The following is an 18,414-nucleotide window of genomic DNA, read 5'->3' as shown; positions in this document are numbered from 1 at the left end:
GAAATTTAAGTAACATAGGTTTTTTTATATATTCAATCTGTCGCATCAATATATTACAGTAATTATTTATAATATTATTAATTTAATCATGTTACATTTAATTTATGAAATAAACTATTATAAATCTAATAAAAATAAATTTAATAATAAATAATAATAGTAATAAGAATGTTCTTAAAATTAAATTCTCAAATAAGAGACACTTAATTGAAAGAATAACTACACAATAAATATTTGGTTGTTTGGCAAATTTTAACCCGTTATGTAATGTAATGTAAATGAAAGTCCCAATTTGTTGCATCAATATATTAATTTTAAAAAAATTATCAATTTAATCATGTTGCATTTAACTTACAAAATAAATCATTGTAAGTCTAATAAAAATAAATTTGATAATTCTTTTACTACAACTAATAAAATAAGAATAATAATAAGAATCAGTTTTAAAATTAAATTTTCAAATTAGAGACACTTAGTTGAAAGGGAATATAGTTTTAGCTTTATTCATGACAGTAATAAGTAGCCATCTTCTAAAACCTAAGTTTTACTGAACAAGTGGCCAATACATTACTCCCATTATTTTAAATCCATAAAACAAATTAATTTCGGATGAAGTCCATTTTTTAATTATAAATACAAGTGAGGAGTCTTGCTTGCCTTCATCAAACCCACTTCTTCTTCTTCTATAAGTTAGCAAGCAGAGAAACAAAAGCCAAAAAATCCATGGATTCATCGCCCCTTATCAATCCCATTGGGGGTGTGGAGGTGGAACCTGATTTCCAGAGAGAGATTAGAATGGATGTCCTGACTCTTATGGGGTATAAAAACTGGGACAAAAATTCTCCATGTTTCATTCCTATTCTCAGAATTCCTATGTTATCAGCCTGCTACCACCCCAGCATGGTATCCATTGGGCCTCTCCACAGTGGGGACCAGCATCTGCACGAAATGGAGGCTGTCAAACGGTGCTACATGGACAGCCTCCTTGAACGAGCTGATGGTCGGCAGGAAACACTAAAAAGGAAATTGAAGGATGCTGTAAAAGAGTTGGAAGCTGGTGCCAGGCAATGCTATGCAGAAGGATTATTAATGAAAACACTAGTACCGGATGATGATGACCAAAACACATCAAGGTTTGCCAAAACCATGCTGATTGATGGTTGCTTCATCATTGAACTCCTATTCAGGTTTTGTGAAAAAGACGAAGAAAAAGAAGATGATCCCATTTTGCGCAACTGCATGAGGCTTGTTCCCATCAGAAAGGATTTGCTCCTATTGGAGAACCAGATTCCATTCTTTGTTCTTCAAAAGTTGTTCAATATTACCCAGCTTTACATCTCTCCGGACCCTCCCTTTCCCTCCCTTACTGTTTGTATAAAGTATTTCTTTTCTCCTATTATGATGTTACCAGAGGAGGAGAAAGGCCAAACAGAGAACGTGAACAATTCCTATTCCACGCTGGCTCAAACAAAGGAGGAGGAGACGGTAGCAAAGGAGGAGGAGGATGCAACTGTTTCTCATATACTCCATCTTTTACACAAATTCTGCACCAAAAAGGAGGAGGAGATGGTACCGAAGAAGGAGGAGGAGGAGGATGCAACTTTTTGTCATATGCTCCATCTTTTACACAAATTCTGCAAGCCTTCTCAAGTGCAAACAGCCAAAGAGGTGAAGAACACGGAGTTGGAATATTCAGCGACAGATCTTGATATGTTAGGAGTCAAGTTGAAGGCCGCAGCTAATGTGAAACACCTATTCGACGTGAAGTTTACTACTGATCATTGTTCTTGTGTTCGGCTGTGCAGGAGAGGTTGTTTTCAAATCCCATCTTTCGGCATATATGACGACACAGAGACGTTCTTGAGAAACATGATTGCTTTCGAGCTAAATTCCATGGGTAAGAACCATTACTACTTCACATCACATGCTCTCCTCATGGATAAACTCATCAACACTGCAAAAGATGTTAAATTGCTTGAGGAAGCTGGGATCATACACAACAATTTGGGTTCGAGAAAAGAACTGGCTACTCTCTTCAACAATATTTGCAAGAATATAAATGCAGAAAATTACTGCTTCAATAAGCCGTGCAAAGATGTAAACGACTACTGCAAGCAATGCTGCCCAAGCCTCCTAATTAAACTCAGACGTACTTATTTCAGTAATCCATGGTCATTCATATCTTTAATTGCTGCTATCATCCTCTTTGTGCTCACATTGCTGCAGACCATCTACGCCTTGCTTTCTTATTATTAATTATGTATATCTATGTTGAACTGTGCAATAATGTGGACTACTATGCCTGTGCTCCTTACGTATCTGTCTCAGTGGCCTGGATCGATCGATCAGCAGAATGTTGTCTTTAATTAACACAGCATGCCGCTCGCTAGTAGTTTTAATAAACTGTATCTGAATTCTAGCTCTATGTACTCTGATCATATATAATAGCCTTTGTAATCTCTGTTTCAAAATTGCAATCTCATTTTACTAGCATAAGCAAAAACCAACATTTATTGGCTAAGGGGAGATAATAACCTGTTAGAAAAAAAATTAAAACACCAATCTTGTCAGCATATTTTTTGTGATGTCTTCTATATTTTAATTTTCTTCCAAAGACAAATTTTTTCAAAGAAATGAGGAGATGTTGGGTTACTAGAGCATATCACATTATTCGTATGCTTATTCAATGAAAATCATCATCTAACGAAAATGAGAGATCATCCGTCCCAAGCGGATTAGTGTCGACATATTTTTTAACCATGTGTAAGTTTTATTCAGCCTTTTATTCGGCTTTTGCTTGCGTGTTAATTAATTATTTGTCACAACCAATAGTTTCGAAAATCGGGACTATGTAACGAAAATGAGAGATCATCCGTCCCGAGCGGATTAGTGTTGACATATACTTTAACCATGTGTAAGTTTTATTCAGCCTTTTATTCAGCTTTGCTTGCATGTTAATTAATTATTTGTCACAACCAATAATTTCGAAAACCGGGACTATGTAACGATTTGTCAAAAAAAAAATAAATAAATAAACAAACCACCGTCTGCATTTTTATTGAGTTGACAAATTAATACTTAACAAAATCCACCAGATAACAAGTCTGACTTTGTTCCCTTCTTTATCAAGATATGAACAATGATGGCCGTGTTTCTCCAGCTTTCTACAAACTTGGCCCTAATTTTGGTTGGGTTAGAAATATTTAATATAAAAGAACTCAAGAAAATAAAAATAGCTACTAAAATCTCTTCAAAACAAGAATCGACCAGGATTTAATCAATTAATTAAACCTAACAATGCCGCGATCCTAGTTTTAGGGATCAAGCTATGGCTAAAAGTTGTACATGAAAGAAACTAGTGCAAGGAGCAAATGCAACCTAAGATACTTCGAGAAGGTGATGGACTCCCCCATCGAAGAAGGTGTGAACCCTTGAAGGATACTCGACAGCAAATCTCTAAAGGGTAACACTGCATCTTTTATTGATCATTAGGATGGCCGACCGCATTCTGTGCGTGAGAGCTTAGAATATCTCAATGACAATTCCATCCATTTATAAAAAAAAATATTTAAAGGAAAAAAAAAGAAGAAGTGAAATTGAGAGTACTTTCAGTTTAAAGAATTTTCTTTTATATTATTATTAGACCTAATTGCACTAAACTCCTTGTAGTTTCAGAAAGTTGTAAAATACCTCCTCTACTCTTTTTTTTTTTTTTTGGCAACAAATTCAGGCCGTAATTTACTAACTGTTGCAAATTACCCCCTTTTCCCATGGTGTGTGGTCTTTGTTGCAGAGCTCTAGACCAACATTGAAGCGAGAAATTTATTTTAAAACTATGTTCGAAAGGGTAGAGGTTAGATTCCCATTATTGTCATAACAAATCTTAATGTTATAATAATTACTAATTGAAAAATTGGAAGCTTTCTTGTTCGAAAGTCAGGTTAGTTCAAATTATCTATATGGCCAACCTAGCATCGAAAATTTAATGTAATATTAAATTAGTTTAAGATGAAATTACTCCTAATCATAAAAATTTATAAAAACTTATTACAAATTTCTAGTTAATTAAAAACAAAATCTTCAAAAATTAAATTTCCAAAGTGAAGATTTAAACAAGAAAATTGAAAAGAAAAGAGGCAGTCATAATTTGAATATTATACGTAATTTATTTAAAATAAAAAGTATATATACTAAAATAATATTTAAGATTCGGGTTTAGGTTAGGCTCGGTTGATATGGCCTTAATTAATGGTTGATATGGCCTTAATTAATGCCAACCTTAATTAAGTTTGGGTTGAGTTTTTCAACACAAGTTCAATCTTAATTGTAAAATTGGTTGTCTAAGTTCACGAAATATCAGGTAGGGCTCAGGTTAGTTTCGGATTGCCCAACCCAAGTTGCACCAGTGTGAATAAAGAAAGACTTATTATAAAACCAAAGAAAGAAAAGAAAAAAGAACATAGTATTGACCGGCTGGCTGTTCAAATTGTAATGCAACCTGGTTAGTTGAAGTGATGGACCGACTCTATAGGTATCGGGTAACAATTTATGTTCGGGGGTCATAATCATGTCTTGTCGATTTAAGGGTATTATATTAATAACCCAATTTGAACACGACTCGTTTAATATTGGTGTCAGGAATTCTCAACGCTAACCAGACCTAGTTATTAAACGTGTTACCCGTTTAAAGACCTAGTTACTAAAATAAAAAAATATATATATTATTTAAATTATTAATTACTCAATCAAACAATAAATACTATAAAAATATAAGTTTCAATCCAACCAAATTACTAAATAGTCTTTAGTGTAGAAAAGAGTAGATTATAAAACACAAATTTAGATAGTTATTTTGAAACTTAAATATAGCTTTGTTTATGACACGTATAGTTAAATAGGTATAAACGGACTATACAGACTGAATCACTTCAATCCAAATACGACATGATTAAATAAACGGGTTAATCGCATTGACCCGTTTACGATCTGAATTTATTTAAGATCAACCCAAACGTATCGTGTCCGACGTTGCCACCCCTATCAAAAGCTCTCACATAAAGTAATAAAAAACGTGAGTAGCAGTTTGGATAATACCAAAATTATTTGTCACAAAAATAAGAAAACAAATCAATAACATTTATTTATTTTTTTAAAAAGTGTGAGGTAAGTACTAACACGCATTCTACAAATTGCAAAGTAAGATACAAGAATTCATTCCTCCCTTTTGAGGGAGGGAGATGTTTATAACTTGGACTAATGACCCATTGCATGAGATAACATTGTGTGAGACCCACATGAGATTTAATAATTAATTAATTCATACTATTCTGGTAAGGAATCAATATTTGACATAAGCATGAAGAAAATGCTGTAGGGTAATTTTTTTTTTTTTTTTGTTTTGGTCCTTTTTTTTTTGTTCCCCAATGTGCGGGTAATTCAAGGGGCTCACATGCTCCCACAACTTTGTTCATGGTGAGATCTGTTCCTTCATTGGAGAGAAGCTACCCCTCTATTATTGATAGATGGTTTTGTCAAGACTGTCATGTCCTATGTAGATATTGCCCCCTTAAGAAGTACGGACACGACTCAGGTACGATACGAAACGTATATAAAAATACGACAAATTTTTAAAAAGTAGGATACAAGTATAACGGGATACGGCAATATTTTTTATATAATAAATAAAATAATTTTTGTTTTTTAATCACACGTAATATTATGAATCTAAATGTACTAATTAACATGTTCATAAATAAAAAAGCAAGTAAAGAAAATATACAAGGAGAAGTTGTTACAGAGTAAGAGTAGGAAAAACATAGAAGAAGAAAAACACTAATTTTAGATATGAAAAACCAAAAAAAAATGTAAGAACAGATCAAACACATGAGCAATTAAGCATAAATAAACAATTGACTTTAAAAACAATTACGGGATGAGAATTAAGAACAATTGTGGGGATTGATTTGGTAATTTTAGTGTTTTAAATGTTTTTTTGTTTTATTATAATTTGACCCCCATTTTTCATCCTACATGATTTTAAATATTACAATATGAACCCCACCGTATCCCAGAAGTATCCTTGGCATATCCTAGCCGTATCCGAAATTAAAAAATTTATTTAAAAAATTGGATACTTCTCCCAATATCGGTCACGTGTCTAGGCGTATCAGTACTGGACACATATCCGACACCGCCATGACACCTCCAGGGAAGTATATGTGCTTCCTAGTTGTCCACATCATACACTTTTCTCTCCGTGTTCACAATTTTCCTCAAAACGCGTCTATATTGTTAAAAAGTGTCCACACATATAAATGTTAGGAACTTCTTCCCTTAAGAGATGTGGGATGCATGTCACAATTACGCTCTTTTGGGACCCAACATCCACGCTAGCCTGACTTGCATGGGTTTGTGTACACTCCCCATTTTCGACTAGGAATTCACTCGCATTTATCATATAGTATATATAAGAGTCAATCCAGCCGGAATTTAAGGAGCGTGCACGAGCCCATGCAGGTCAAGCCTAATATATTATAAAGATTTCCAGAACCTCTTTGAACGGTTGCTTTGGAATCCTTTTGTAGTTGAGATTTTTTTAGACTTTCAAGATTGCAATTTGTTATGACTTTTTGTCAACATTCTAGTATATATTTCTCATACTCTGTTTACTATCATTGGACTCCCAGACTATACATAGGAGTCCAACAATTCAGAGAAATAGACACAACCCCATCAAACTATTCACTTCTTTTTCTTCCTTCCCTTCTATATAGTCACCTACCATTATTATAATACTTTGTTTTGGGCAATTGATCCACTACTTGGTTAAATACTTCCTATCAATGTGCAGATAGAGGAGTCAGTGGTTATGAGCGATTGGGGTTGTGTTTTGGAACTGCTATAGCCATCACCACCTGCACGTAGGGAAGAAATAGCAGCTTTAGGAGAGCATATCCAACACGTGCCTCACCATATCCCAGGCCAGAGCTTTCTTTTACCGTTTTATACATATTTCTGTCATTATATTATAAGGATAAATTATGTTATTTACCATTAACTGGCATTAAGTATTTGAATTTCTATTAATATATATTATACTAGTGTTTGGGTTATTTGAGTATTTGTATATTGTTACATTATTTTCACTATTTATGCATCAATCTAAAGCTGCTATAAGAAAAGAAAAGAAGTCTGTTAGATATATATTGTGCCTATAGCAATTTTATAAAAACTCTATAACTTGCATAATAGTAATAGTAATATATGATACATCAAATGTATATATTCATTACACTATTAAAATTTTTGAAACGTGATATACGATATATACTATATATATTATTGATTATATTATACAGTTTATTCTTACTTTCTCTAACTATATATATATATATATATAACCTTTTCAAAGTATTTGAAATTCTGTGTGTTGTTTTATTTTAATAATAATAAAAAAAATATTGTTATGACTGCTATCAAACTAGTTAAAGGAAAATACTATCTGACTGCTATCAAAGGATATTCTTTAGTGTAACATATTGTTTCCTATGTCTTCATTAACTTGGTAACGTATTGTTTTAGGGATCAACCTATGGCTAAAAGTTGTACATGAAATCAACTAGCGCAAGGAGCAAATGCAACCTAAGATAATTCGAGAAAGTGATGGACTGTCCCATCGAATAAGGTGTGAACGCAATTTGGATGAAATACTCATAGGAGTTTGCACATGATTTGAATCTTGCAAACCAAATTTCTTAATTAGCTCCTTTGCATATTTTGATTGAGATATGATAATTCCATTTTCAAATTGTTTTACTTTGAATCTAAAAAGTTAGTTCACCAATCATGCTCATCTCAAAAGGTTTTTTTTTTTTTATTTTTTTTATTTTTTTTTATTTTTTATTTTTAAATCAAAATCATGAAGAATGTTATCACAAGTAGCACCAAAAACAATTTTATCCACATAAATTTGAGCAACAGGAAAATATTTTCCTTTCCTGAAAATAAATAATGTTTTATCCGCTTCCCCTCTCCAAAAGCCCTTGTGCATTGGATAAAAAGTTAACTTTTCATATCATACTCTAGGTGTTTGCTTTAAACCATAAAGAACCTTTTTAAGATGAAAAACATAATTAGGATTATGTAGATCAATAAAACCTTTTGGTTGTGCTACATAAACTTCTTCCCACAAAATACCATTAAGAAAAGCATTTTTTACATCCATTTGAAACAATTTGAATTTAAAGTGACATGCAAGAGTAAGAAGAAGATGAATAGACTCAATTATAACAACATGTGCAAAAGTTTCATCAAAATCAATTCACTCAACTTGAGTGTATCCCTGTACAACTAACCTATCTTTATTTCATATCACAAGACCATATTCATCAAGTTTATGTTTAAAGATCCATTTAGTCCATGTGATGTTAACATTACTAGGTCAAGACACCAATTCCCAAACATCATTTTTCACAAATTGAAGCAACTCTTCTTGTATAGCCATAAGCTAATCAAAACTTTAAAGAGCTTCATTAACATTCTTTGGTTCAAACTGAGCCATATGACATGAGTGTCTTATATTATTTACAATGCATAAGTGTCCAAACTGATCACTACGGTCTATACTCCTAGTACCCGGTGTATCCTATGGGCTTATCGCATTGTCAACTGGATGACTTGATTGAACCTTAGAACTACCAGATATGGGAATGTTTAAAAAATGTGCCAGAATTCCTATAAGTTTATCAGTGATGATCTTTAATTCCTCGTCAATAATACTCTTCAACCTCTTTACCTTCTCCACCTAAATTCTCAACCATTTCTTCCTTATGAATTATAGGTTCTTCTCTGTTTCCTACAATTTCAAAATCAGTCTCCTCCTCATCGAGTTGAGTTGAGATTACTTTAGGACTTGTATCATCAAACATAACATTAATTGACTCTATAACAACATTGGTTCTAAGATTAAAAATCCTATAAGCCCGACTGGTTTGTGAATACCCCAAAAAGACACATTAATTACTCTCAGAGTCAAATTTTCCCAAGTGTTCCCTATCTCTAATGATATTACATTTACTTCTAAAGACTCTAAAGTATTTAACAGTGGGCTTTCTATCATACCACAATTCATATGAAGTCTTTTTAGTTTCAGACCTAAGATACACTCTATTTAAGAAATGGCAAGTAGTGCGTACTGACTCAGCCCAAAAATGAATTCATGCTTAATGCCAAACTTATCACAATATTCAATAAATTCTTTATGTTCGAATTCACCTCCATTATCGCTCCTAATTCGAGTTATTCGATATCCTTTCTCATTTTGAATTAGTTAGCGAATAGACCTAAAATTCGCAAAAGCATCATACTTTTCTTGCAAAAAGGAAATTAATGTAAATCGAGAATAATCATCAATCATAACAAGCAAATATCTTTTTTCTCCAATGCTATCAGGTGTTATGCGACCATAAAATCAATATATATAAATTCTAAAGGTAAAGTAGTGACTCTATGGCTAAGTCTCTTATGTGACACTCTAGTTTATTTTCCTAATTGACATGGGTCACATATCTCATTCTTAGGCAGTTTTAACTTAGGCAAACCTCGAACAAGATCATTATTAAACAAATTCACCAATTCATTAAAATTCACATGACCAAGTCTTTTATGCTATAAAATTGCCTTGATAATCAGTAATTGCAGAAAAACACATAAGTGAAGATCTGAATATATAACATAATAATTATCAGAAGTTCTAGTTCCTTTCAAAATACATTCACCTTTTTCATTAGTTACAAAACCCCCTTGTTGAGTAACATTAACTTGAAACTTCTTATCACAGATTTGACTAATACTCAACAAATTAACAGCTAATCCTTTAACATATAGAACATTTTTTAACTCCGGCCTCAATGCTTGAAATTTGATCTTACCTTTACCATTTATAATAGAAGCATTATCATCACCCAAAGTAATGGTTCCAACTGAGCATTCCTTAAAAATGGTAAACAATGTTCTATCCCCTATCATATGCTTAGAGTAACCTCTATTAAAGTACCAACCACATGGATATAGTGCTCTAAGTTTAGTGTGCATGGCAAGGCATTTAAAACTATCTTTCTTTACCCAAACAATTTTAGATTCATTATGCAATGAATTCCCTATTGTCCTAGGTAAAGTGTCACAAGGCTTAGAAGACTTTTTCTTTCTAATCATTCTCTTCTTCTTTTTTGAACTCTCTAGATTTTTCAAATTCTTCCCAAGTTCGATTTTTCAGTTCTGACACTTATACTTGATATGCCATTTTTCTCCATAAAAATGGCATGTTGAAATAAGTTTAGGAGAACTAGTGATAACAGAAGGTTCTGTTTCAACTTTTACAAAAACTTCTTTAGATTTTTTAAAATACAAATCATTTGAAGTTGAAACCAACTCTTTATTACTACTAGTGTTCTTAACCACTCCTTTAAACTTATCAAATTTGCAAGTATCAGTGGTAACTCAAACTATTAATTTTAAGCTCAAGTGATTTATTAAATCTATTTACCTGTTCAAGATTTTATTTTATTTTTATTTTTTATTTTTATTTTTCCATAAAATCAACCTTATGAAGAAGATTCAAACTTTTATGGCCAAGTTCTTCCAAATTTTATTAGAGAAAAAAACTTCTAACTTATAAATATTTCTGTCAATTAAGTTCCACAAGTTTTAATTTCTCTAACAAATTTAATCCTTTTTCTTAAACCACTTAATATGCATGCTTGTGACAGAATAAAAAATAGGAGGTAGACGCAACACATCAACAAAAGATGAATTATAAGACATGATGAAAAAATTGCACAAATCAACAAGTATGATTACTCAGTATATTGAGTAACTTGTTCTGATACCAAATTTGAGTTACGCAGTGCGGAATCTTATAGTTAATTTAGTTGTGATTAAATCCCTAAAAGACCTAGATGAGATTATTAGGTTAACTTGCCTAAATTTTGTGATTAATTAATTTACCCAAGAATATGATCAATTAAATATCCACAGCCATAAAAATAAATACTGAAAAGTAAATCAAGTAAAGTTAGAGAGATGATACCATGATTTTAGTAAGGAACCCAATTGGAAAACCTCGAGAATTTTTGCACTATCCCGAGTGTAAATGATCCACTATGTATGAAGCAAAGTAAACTGAACTTTGACTCAAGTCCACACCCCTTCACTTTATTAAGACCCAATTTGCTGAACACTTCTGGTTTTGCGACTTCCTATCTAACAGTTCTCAACTTCAGACTTATACCTCGAACCTTGTAAAAGGATTACTGGTAGATCAACAACACTATGCAATTGCTTTGATCCATTCACTGTGTGATCAAAAATTCTTCTTCTTCGAATCTAAATTTATTGTAGAAGAAATAGATATGCTTTTCGGAATTTTTAAATCTTCAATTAAGCTCCAATTCCAATGAGATAAAGAACAACACTCCTATATAACCCTTGTATATATGTTTGTGCTCTCAAAAAAAAAAAAAAAAAAAAAAAAAAAAAAAACATATTTGATTTTCTGCAAAATTTCTCTCAAAAGATTCTCAAAATAATGAATTTTTGTTCCAAAAAGCCGTATCTCAATGTTAAGTAAAAGAGAGATCATATAGAAGTTTGGAAGATCTAAAAATACTTGGAAACCAAGTCAATTTTGTGCATACACAATATAAAGAAAGTCTATCCAAGATTGAAATCAAAACATGTGAGATAAATATTTTGGGGAGATTGTGAAATATATATATATTGTATATTGGCTAATTTCGTTGTCAAAATAAGTTCGATCGAGTTGTAATATTTTGGTTTAGAATATCAAGATTGAAGATCGGAAGCGGATTTGAAGATATTCAAGTGTTCATACTTTAATACACTCCGGGATGATGAGAACAATGCTTTAGAAATGTATGTGAGTTTGTAAGAACACTTAGGAAGTTTTTGAAGTTTGAAGTGTTTAGAAAATTACATTCTGTCCATTTGGTATTGGTAGCTAAAATCTAGTAGTGGTAGCCAATTGAAAAATTCACTTCTGTCCATTGGGAATCGGTAGCCACTTTGGGAACCAGTAGCCAAAGTGAGTCAGAAACCTTTTTACCATCCTGAACCGGTACCCAAAATCCAATTCCGGTTCAAGAAGTCCTGATAGTTTCCAAAATTCAGTTTCCTTATCCGTTTTGATTCCTTTTTGGACCAAACTTCCTTCCAAGTCTTATGCACGAATTTTTTTCATATTTTCAGAGGGATTAGTACATTCTAAACTCTATATAAACACTGATAGTCATCTAGGCTTATTAATGGCTTTTAGCAACAAAAATTCATTATTTTAAGAAAGCCTTTTGAGAAATATTTTTATTCAAAAAATCAATCAATTTTTCTAATTTTATTTTTGAGAGCACACATATAAACACAAGAGTGATTCTCATCAGAATTGAAGCATAATTGAAGATTCAGAAATTCCGAAAAGCAGAATTCATTCGTTCTTCGTCAAATTCAGATATTGAAGAAAATGGGTGAAGCGATCACATTTTGAAGGGGTCAAAACATTCATAGAGTGTTGTCTGATCTACCTACTACTCTTCTACAGAGATCGAGAGTAAGTTTGAGGTTGAGAGCTGTTGGACGGGGGAGTCGCAAAGCCAGGGATTGTCAGCAATTGGTTTTTAATAGAACGATAGGATGTGAGCCTGAGTCAAAATTCGGTATACTTTGCTTCAAACATAATGGATCATTTATCTCAGGACTGTAAAGTCCAACAAGGTTTTTCCTGTTACAATTGGTCTATTATACCAATTGGGGTTTCCTCGCTAAAAATTCTGGTGCAATCTCTCTAACTCTAACTTGTTTTACTTTTCAGTATTTATATTTATAATTGTGGATGTTAATTGATTATATAATTTAATCAATCATAAATTAAGCAAGTTGACTTAATAATCAGATCTCATCTTCTAGGTTTACTTATCCATATTATATTTTACAACCATTCCGCTACACACAAACTTTTAACAAGTGGTATCAGAGTCATCCTCTATACATTGAGTATTACTTATGGAAGTTATTTTTGAAAAATAAAATTATTTTTGTTTTCAAAAATTCATGATGGAAAATCTTATGAATAAGGGTGAATTAGTGATAAGTGCACAAAACTTGTTATTTTATACTTAATAATAAATAATTAATTAATATTTTTTATTAAATAAATATGCTTATATCTGCTTTTGTGATATATTACATATGTTGGATACGAGTTAGTAGACCTTAAAAAGTAGATGTCCTTAGCATGATGATAGAGAAATATGCATGATTAGTTAATACCTTTCACGAAGTAACCTGGCCTCTTGCCTCAGTAATCAGTAAGTGTTCGTGTCAAAAAGTGGAGGATTAGGAAAAAAAATGATAGTGTTCGTTTAGGTTCGAAGCCTAGTTGACTTGAGTTAATAAGTTATTTGGGGTGTCTTTACACCTAATGCCCTAAAACTGTTTGGTTGGGAGTCATTAGCCTAAAGCTCGTTACATGGGTCATCTAGAAAGCTTAAGGGACTTAAACATTAAACAGCTTGCCATCTTAAAAAATAAATAAATAAATAAAATAAAAGAGGGAAGAAAGAAAGATGAAAAATTCACATGCATAAGTAAAGTTATGAATTCATGCCTTGGGTACTCTAACTTGGAAGGGAATATTAACGAGTTGACGCTATTGTGATGTGTAATATAAGGACAAAAGGGTAAAATACATAATTGGATGCTAGTTCACTTCAAAAGGAAACTAGGGATTAATTGTTATTGGAAATATGTTGAATTGAACTTTGTGTGGGGACCATAGTATTATTGCATGTAATTAGAGGTTTGTGATTGCTTGAGAATATTAATCTTTCTTATACTTGGCATAATAGCTAACTTGATGATGATGTGTATGCGATAGTTTCTGATTCCATGAAAGTAATTGAGCTAAGTGCAATGTGTGCACCCTTTTGAATGTTTGTGGGTATTATATCTGGAAACCCTCACGAGGCTATAGCTCGTCCACTAGGGTAACCTAGGAGTTTAAGGCCTTATTACATATGGTAAATGCAATCGAAAGTAGCTTGCGAAAGTGGCTTATTTTTAGTTAGGAGTCAGTTAAAATAACAATTTTGTAAATTTATCTCTTTTTGCCTTTAATTGCCAAAGAACTAGCAAAAACTTGTTTGGGGGTAATTTGATAAGTGCACAAAATTGTTATTTTATACTTAATAATAAATGATTAATTAATATTTTTTATTAAATAAATATGCTTATTCGCTTTTCATGTTTTATAGGAGCTGATTTTGGAATAAGAAGAAAAGAGACAAAAATAACAGAAATGTGGGATTATATGACAATCAAAGTCAAATTAAGAAATTGCCTTTTCCATTAAATCAGCAAAGATCAAGCCAAATTGGAAAATATATCAAGACAGATTGGAAAGCACGTCAAGTGAAAGATATCAAGCCAAATTGGAAAGCAGTAAGATTTTAGGAAGGTTTTATTTTATTTTATTTTCACTTCTGTAATTAGAATTTTCTCCTCCCGATCGTTCCATCCTAAACTCTATAAATAGAGACATATGTAGAGGAGGTTGGGGGTACATTGTTAGTGAGATAAAATAATAAAAGTTAGAGAGAATTTTTGTCTTCAATTTATTTCTTATAATTTTTGTTATAAAGTTTGTTTTTATATCTTTATTTTGTTTTCTTATTATGCTAGCTTAAACACCCCTTCTCAAGGGAGTGATGAAGTCATCATGGCTGAAATATAAGTAAATTTAGTTTAATTCTTTTATGAAATTTTCTCTTTAGAGCATTATTTTACCCTTCTATTTTGTGTTCTTATTTTGATAAAAAAAAAAAAAAAAAATAGAAAAATGATTCTTCGTGTTTGCCAATTGATGGTAATTCGGAGAATGCCTATTTTTATTTTCCAAAGATATATCAGATTAAGTAAAATATGTTCTCAAGCAATTATTATTTCACGCTATTATTTTCCTTCATCTTTCCAAGTTGTAATTGGACTGGTGGAGTGATTTACTTACAATTGGAAAATTTACATACAGAGAAATATACAAATTTATTTATAGTAAGCTGTGGTGGTGGATTCTTTCCTTGAGATTTTTCTTATTATTTGATCAGAATTTATTTCGTCTTATTTATTTATTTTATTTTTAGTTTATTAGTAATAAATCATTAAATTGTTTTAAAAGTTATTCTTCTTTAAATTTTGGTTTTAATTTTGATTCACGAGTTTAAATCTTGTATGGTTCGACCCTGCTTATTCTGTACCATCTTTAATTTAGTTTAATCCATAATTCTACATTCGTCAATTAGATCTTGTTTTTGATGATTTAAGTTCTGATGAAGAACTTTCTTGTTTATCTAAAAGATATGGAAGATTCCTTAAAAATAGAAAAAATAAAAATTTTAGTAATGGGGATTCTTCTATATTTAAAGATAAGAAAAATAAGAAAAATGCTTTTGGTGCTTTTCTTGCTCATATTGATAATGTTACTACTAATAAATCTTCTTTTTATGTAGGAAATTTTACCAAATTTGGGACATTAAGCAAGGTTGATTCTTATGATTCGGATAATAAGAAAATTGAAGAAGAACCAAGTGAAAGTCATACATTGAAAATCTTTGAGACAATGTTAAAGGCTAGTCAGAAGCAATCTGAAGAACTAAAGTTGATGAAAAATGAGAATGATACCTTAAAGAAGGAGAATAAGTAAAAACAGAAATTGCTTGAGGAGAACAAAGTTGAAAATTAAGAATCTTTAAGGTAAAGTAAAAATTCTCGAGAGCGAGGTAAGTCAAACTAATTCTGTTAGAGAATCTCTTGTTTCTAAAATTAATTTTCTTGAGCCTGAAGTGGAAAAATCTCAAGAGAAATTAATTGCTTTTACTTCTAGACAGATTAAGTTTGATAAGATGATTAGTGTTGGTGAGCATGTAAGTGATAAAAATGAATTAGGTTTTAATAAGGTTTCATCTAGTAAAAAGGGTCAAACTATTTTTGTTAAACCAATGAACTTGAATGTGCCTATTGTTAAGCCTAAACTTTTTGTTGAGCACATGTATGCTAATGTGTCCAAAGAACTTTATTATTCTTATTATGGTAGAACTGGACATAGTCAACACTATTGTTATAAAAATAAAAGAGATAATTCTTGTTTTGATTTTCATAGTTATAATTCCTTTGCACAAAATAGCAAAATAATTGGAATAAACTTAAAAATTTTCATGCTAAAAGGAATTCACATAAGAAAAATAATTTTTTTGATATTCCTAAAAATTCTCTTCAAAAGTTAAAGATGAAAGCTGTTTGGGTGAAGAAAGAGGATATGAAATTGTATGTGCCTATTGATGCTATGGAATTTGTTTCCAATAGGTCATTGGGTGCAAAACTTTCAAAGTAAATCCTAAAAAGGTTTTATGGTCATGGACTATGCTTTGGTGTCTATCTTATTTGCATTGGACCATATCTTGTAATTTATGATTTTTTTTTTTTTCATGAGAAAGTGATGATCATATTTTTCTAGTCAATGCATGAATGATGATTATTTCTTTTGAATTAATTATTTTTTAAGACAAATTGGGGACACATGATTATTTGATGAAAAGATTTTTATTGTGTAATCTATATGTTGAAAGACAATTTTCTTTGTTTATTTCTTTTTAGAGATGAGTCTCTTGAGTTTATATTTTCATGTGCACTAGCCTAACTCTAAAAAAAATTAGATGAAAATCACTGTGAAGTTGACTAGGTCATATTGCTCATAAAAGCTATAAAGGTTATTTTAAAAAAAAAAAAAAATAGAGCATGTATTTGAAAAAAGAAAAAAAATAATAAGAAATTTTAGCATTAAAAGAAAAGAAAAAATCAAAAGAATGCTGAAAATCTTTGTTAAGGAAAAGGCTACCTATTGAGACTAGTTCGAAAGCTCCTACTAGACTATGAAGAGGAGCTATTTGAGTAAATAGAAAGGAGGAGATAAGTTGAAATAGAGAATTTTTGTCTACTATTTAGAGTGAAAGCCGCATTGCTTAGTAAAATTTGCTCAAAATAATTTTATCATGATACTTTTCGATCAATATGATTTAAACAGTTGGTTAATGTGATTTGATTGAAATTTGATGAGGTTAGATTGCACACACACATATATGAACTTGCTAGGCAAATTTCTAAATCTTCATAAAAACTGCAAGTTGAATTTCATATTGTGATTGCATGCTTGAGAATTAATTTGATTGAATAATTTGTGGTGTCTAAAAATTTCGTATTTTTCAATTCTCTTAAATTCTTCAAAAAAATTTAGATCTCATGTATGCTTGAAATTCATGGAAATTGCTATCTCATTATTTTTTGTTCAAATATCAGAAAGATAAAAAATAAAAAAAAAAATGAAAAAAATTCCATAAATATTTTCCTTTTAGTTTTTATTAGGAATTTTCATTTTTAATTGGATGGAGATATCATGTGTGTGATTTTGAGCATGATTGGTCTTATATTTATCTTGTGGGTGGAACATGTGTTATGTTGGATACTTGTCTTTGATTTCATTGCTACTATATATCATCTTGTTTTTGTGCTTATTGCAATATCTTATGCATGAATGATAGTTTTGATATCTCTTCTTGTTAATTCTCTCTTACTATTTCTTTTATTTCTTTGTTGAGCTTTATTTGTCAATTTGTGACAAAAAGGGAGAGAAGTGTGCATATTTGACGGGGAGAGTTTCTAGAATTGAGGGGGAGATATATATATATATATATATATATATATATATATATGAATATTCACATATTGATTTATGTTGATTATTTATCTTTCTTGATTAAGCTTCACGGGTAGTTTTGTTGAGCTAATGTGCAGATTACAGGTTACTATATGTGTTGAAGTTTCATGAGGTTCAAGAAAAAATTCCGCAGTTTATTTCTTTGACAATCATTGTAATTTGTAATTTGTTTTTTCTGCTTGGGCAAATTACATGTTGTTTATAGGCTGTTGTCATGAAGTTGCCAAAGGGGGAGATTGTGAGATATATATTTTAGGGAGATTGTGAAATATATATATATATATATATATATATATATATATATATATTTTATATTAGTTAATTTCGTTGTCAAAATAAGTTTGATCGAGTTGTAATATTTCAGTTCAGAATTTCAAGATTGAATATCAGAAGCGGATTTGAAGAAGTTCAAGTGTTCGTACTTTAATACATTCCAAGATGATTAGAACAATGCTTTAGAAAGATATGTGAGTTTGTAAGAACACTCAGGAAGTTTTGGAAGTTTGAAGTGTTTAGAAAAATTATATTTTGTCCATTTGGTACTAGTAGCTAAAATCTAGTACTGGTAGCCAACTAAAAAA

The 18,414-nt window shown here is 31.1% G+C and overlaps 1 protein-coding gene across 1 annotated transcript; it reads left to right on the top strand.

Annotated features, from left to right (window-relative positions):
• The first annotated feature begins 652 nt into the window (after positions 1-652).
• LOC132311452 (UPF0481 protein At3g47200-like) lies at positions 653-2,423 on the top strand. Its single transcript, XM_059809357.1, has one exon. The coding sequence runs from the start codon at positions 724-726 to the stop codon at positions 2,254-2,256; it is 1,533 nt and encodes a 510-aa protein (XP_059665340.1). The 5' UTR covers positions 653-723; the 3' UTR covers positions 2,257-2,423.
• The last annotated feature ends 15,991 nt before the right edge of the window (positions 2,424-18,414 follow it).

Source organism: Cornus florida, unplaced genomic scaffold (assembly GCF_030987335.1).
Source record: "Cornus florida cultivar Cherokee Brave unplaced genomic scaffold, ASM3098733v1 CherokeeBrave_3.0.0_Hap2_Chr06, whole genome shotgun sequence".
NCBI classification, from domain to species: Eukaryota; Viridiplantae; Streptophyta; class Magnoliopsida; order Cornales; family Cornaceae; genus Cornus; species Cornus florida.
This window is presented reverse-complemented; position numbering and strand designations above follow the sequence as displayed.